This window comes from Choristoneura fumiferana, chromosome 9 (genome assembly GCF_025370935.1).
Source record: "Choristoneura fumiferana chromosome 9, NRCan_CFum_1, whole genome shotgun sequence".
In the NCBI taxonomy this organism is placed as follows: Eukaryota; Metazoa; Arthropoda; class Insecta; order Lepidoptera; family Tortricidae; genus Choristoneura; species Choristoneura fumiferana.
Window position 1 is genome coordinate 12,385,631 of NC_133480.1, and position 3,506 is coordinate 12,389,136.

The window sequence follows — 3,506 nt, forward strand, 5'->3', positions numbered from 1 at the left end:
GGAAAGTCGATCAATTATTTCTGCTATCTTGTTTGTGAGGTGTATATGCCTTATCAGTATTTTTTGACAATGTATAAAAGCCGTGATTTGTTATTTGAACTTAATACTCTTCAATCACAATGTGGGGTAGAATCTTCGTGCTATGTATGAGTGCCGCGTTGGTGGCGGCGGCAGCTGGCAGTTCACCGCACGCCGAAGAATTAGAGCTGCTCTTAAAATCTGGCCAGGTCAATGCCAGGATCTCAGACAATATCCTTGAAGATGCTAGCCTGGACGTGGTAAGTTTAGATGAAATCATTGAGGATTGTGGAGTAGACGAAAGTCTTTCATCAGCAAATTTGTACTTTCAAATTATAAATAAGGACTGAACTATTATACAAATTACGACATGAATTATATGTCAGCTCTTAAATAGGGCTATAATGAAATCGATTGATTTAATAATATAATGAAATATACCCTACAAAACTAGCATTTATGTTGACTGAAAACATACTTATCGAAATTGGGCACAGTTGGTTAAAATATAGGCGGTACAAACGTTATCGCCGTTTGTATGAGAAGCCGAAACTACACAATACGAGCTCTTAGATAGGCTCGGTTAATACCGACACTAATGTGTTTGAACCATTTAATCTGAAATTATTGGTTGTTTCAGCCTGAGTTGGTAAGGAAGTATAACTACCCCCTTGAAGTCCACACGCTCACAACTACTGATGGATACATTCTTGGATTCCATCGCATCCCACATGGTCGTGACCAAAACAATGACCCTAATGTTAAGAGGCCCATTGTTTTCTTGATGCACGGTCTGCTTTCTTCCTCAGCTGATTGGGTTTTAATGGGTCCTGGTTGTGCTTTTGGTAAGTAGTAATAACATGGCTAGCAAAATTTATAAAGAGTATTGATTAGATAGGTACCTTTTAACGTCTTCAATTTTAACACAACGCTTATGCTGGAATGTCTACGCAATAATTATGATTCAAATTAGTTATGATATGCATAAGACGGTTGTTTATTAGGAATACCTACTTAATATCTTTGTTATTGTAACTAAATGTAACACTTACCTACACTCTTATTGTTTCTCTTCCAGGTTACATATTAGCCGAAGCAGGTTACGATGTATGGATGGGCAATGCTCGCGGTAACTACTACTCGCGAACTCACGTACGTCTTCGTCCTGATGCCATCTTCAACACAGACTACTGGGACTTCTCTTGGGATGAAATAGGAAACATTGATGTACCTGCAATGATTGACTATGCGCTGCAGCTTACTGGCAATGACAGACTCCACTACATTGGCCACTCCCAGGGCACCACTACTTTCTTCGTTATGAACTCACTGCGACCCGAATATAACCAGAAGATCATATCCATGCACGCATTGGCTCCGTCAGCATACTTTGCAAACAGTCAGAACCTTCTCTTAAAAGCTATTGCTCAATTTACCAATCCACTTGACGTAAGTTTTATAACCAATTTCAATAAAATTTTAATAATATCGTCCTACATTTATGTTTAAATCTGTTGTAAATTACTCTTTTTTTTATTTATATTTTGTAGTCCATGGCTCGCCTCATCGGTTTGGGTGAATTCATGCCCAACAGTCAAATAATGTCATGGGCTGGCCAGTCCCTGTGCATGGATGAAGTCGTATTCCAACCGATTTGCAGTAATATCTTGTTCCTCATTGGTGGATGGCATGAAGATCAGCACAATGCGGTATGATTTGGATCAACAAGTTGTATGTGTACATTATTAACTACCCGTAGGTACGTATTCCCATCGAATCCTATCCTTTTTATGATTTCAGACTATGATTCCTGTGAAACTGGGACACACACCAGCAGGAGCCGCTGTGAGGCAGCTCGTACATTACGGCCAGAGTGTTAAGGACAAGGAGTTCAGTCGCTTTGATCATGGCACGTTGAAAAATAGAAGAGTTTATGGCAGCTACAGAGCACCTCGCTACAATTTGGGAGCAATAACCACCCCTGTTTTCTTGCACTATTCCCCTCAAGACCCGTTGGCAAATGTTAACGATGTTGATCGGTTGTTCAGAGAACTGGGCAGGCCCGTGGGCAAATTCAGGATTCCTCATGACAGCTTCGGCCATTTGGACTTTATTTGGGGAGTTGACGCGAAGGTTTTGGTTTACGATCGTGTCATTAACCTCCTCAAATCAATGGATGTGCATAGCATAGACGAGGAAGCTTAACGCATCTTCAAATAATCAACGGATATACTACCTACTTATCGAGAGTACAAAGAATAAGTGCAATGTACATTTATTTGTAGGATAGGTACTAAACTGTTACTGTTATTAAAAATTAATGATAATGAACGCATTTAAGATTTAGTGCAGAGTACAGTGTCACAAATGAAATTACTTAGTGAAAGCATGAAGGAAATTCAAGAAAAGGTCAGTAAAATAGATGCGTTAGAAATCCTAATTAAGACGAGACAAGTACCGATACATAAAGAAACGCCCCTGTTAGCATCTGATAAACCGTCATATGCGAAAATAACTAATAGGCAGAATCAATCGCCGGTGGACGGTAAACAACGTGTGGCCACGAAATCGGCGGGCGCTTCATCGTCACCTAACGCTAAGGAAGATAGCCCTGTTAAGAAGACTAAGTCAGAATCAGATGATTCAAGTAATGGAAATACAAATAATAATGACTGGAATTTTGTTTCGAGAAAAAATAGCCGTAGTCATAAAAGGACTGATATTAAGAAAGGAGGAAATACAAGTGTTCTTGATATTCAAGGTGCGGAGAGGAAAAAATACCTGCATGTATGGAGGCTTAATAAGGATACCACAGTAGAGAACATGGAAAAATTTATAAGCGGGGTATGTAAGGAGCAAGGTGAGCAAATTAAAATTGAAAAAATAAAGCATAAGTTGGAGAGGGATTACGCTTCGTTCATCATTGGAGTTCCAGCGAGTAGCTACGACAAGCTATGCAGCTCCGAAATCTGGCCCGTGAACGTGGAGTACAGTGAGTGGGTTTGGTTTCGGAGACCTGCAAATAAAACCAAACCCCCGAAATAACCTCAATGATTTAAGCGATATGAACAGGAAGAGAATAAGTGACCCCTTAGGAATACTGTATCAAAATGTAAGAGGGCTCAGAACAAAAACTAAAAATTTTCTATTTCTTGTACAAACTTCTACATTTGAACTATTTGCTATAACAGAAACTGGCCTCAATGATTCTATTTTCGACGCTGAAATCGTCCCGCCTGGTTTTCAAGTATTGAGATGTGATCGCACGGATGGACGCAAACAAGGCGGCGCACTTTTAGTGGCCACACCGCGGATTGAGCTACGGCGGGTAACTCATGGCGTCAACTTGGACGACCGTGCATTTGAACTTGTGTGTGCAACGGTAAATTTAGGTAATAAATTCTTGTTCGCTGTTTGTGTAGTGTATATCCCGCCCCGGTCAGATGAGAATGAATACATGATTATGTTTAATTTGGTGGAAACTCTCT

General features: G+C 40.1%; 1 protein-coding gene across 1 annotated transcript; it reads left to right on the forward strand.

Moving 5' to 3' along the window:
• The first annotated feature begins 105 nt into the window (after window positions 1-105).
• On the forward strand, window positions 106-2,349 carry LOC141431317 (lipase 3-like). Its single transcript, XM_074092439.1, has 5 exons — window positions 106-278; window positions 659-863; window positions 1,097-1,467; window positions 1,569-1,727; window positions 1,819-2,349. The coding sequence occupies exons 1-5, from the start codon at window positions 120-122 to the stop codon at window positions 2,221-2,223; spliced, it is 1,299 nt and encodes a 432-aa protein (XP_073948540.1). The 5' UTR covers window positions 106-119; the 3' UTR covers window positions 2,224-2,349.
• The last annotated feature ends 1,157 nt before the right edge of the window (window positions 2,350-3,506 follow it).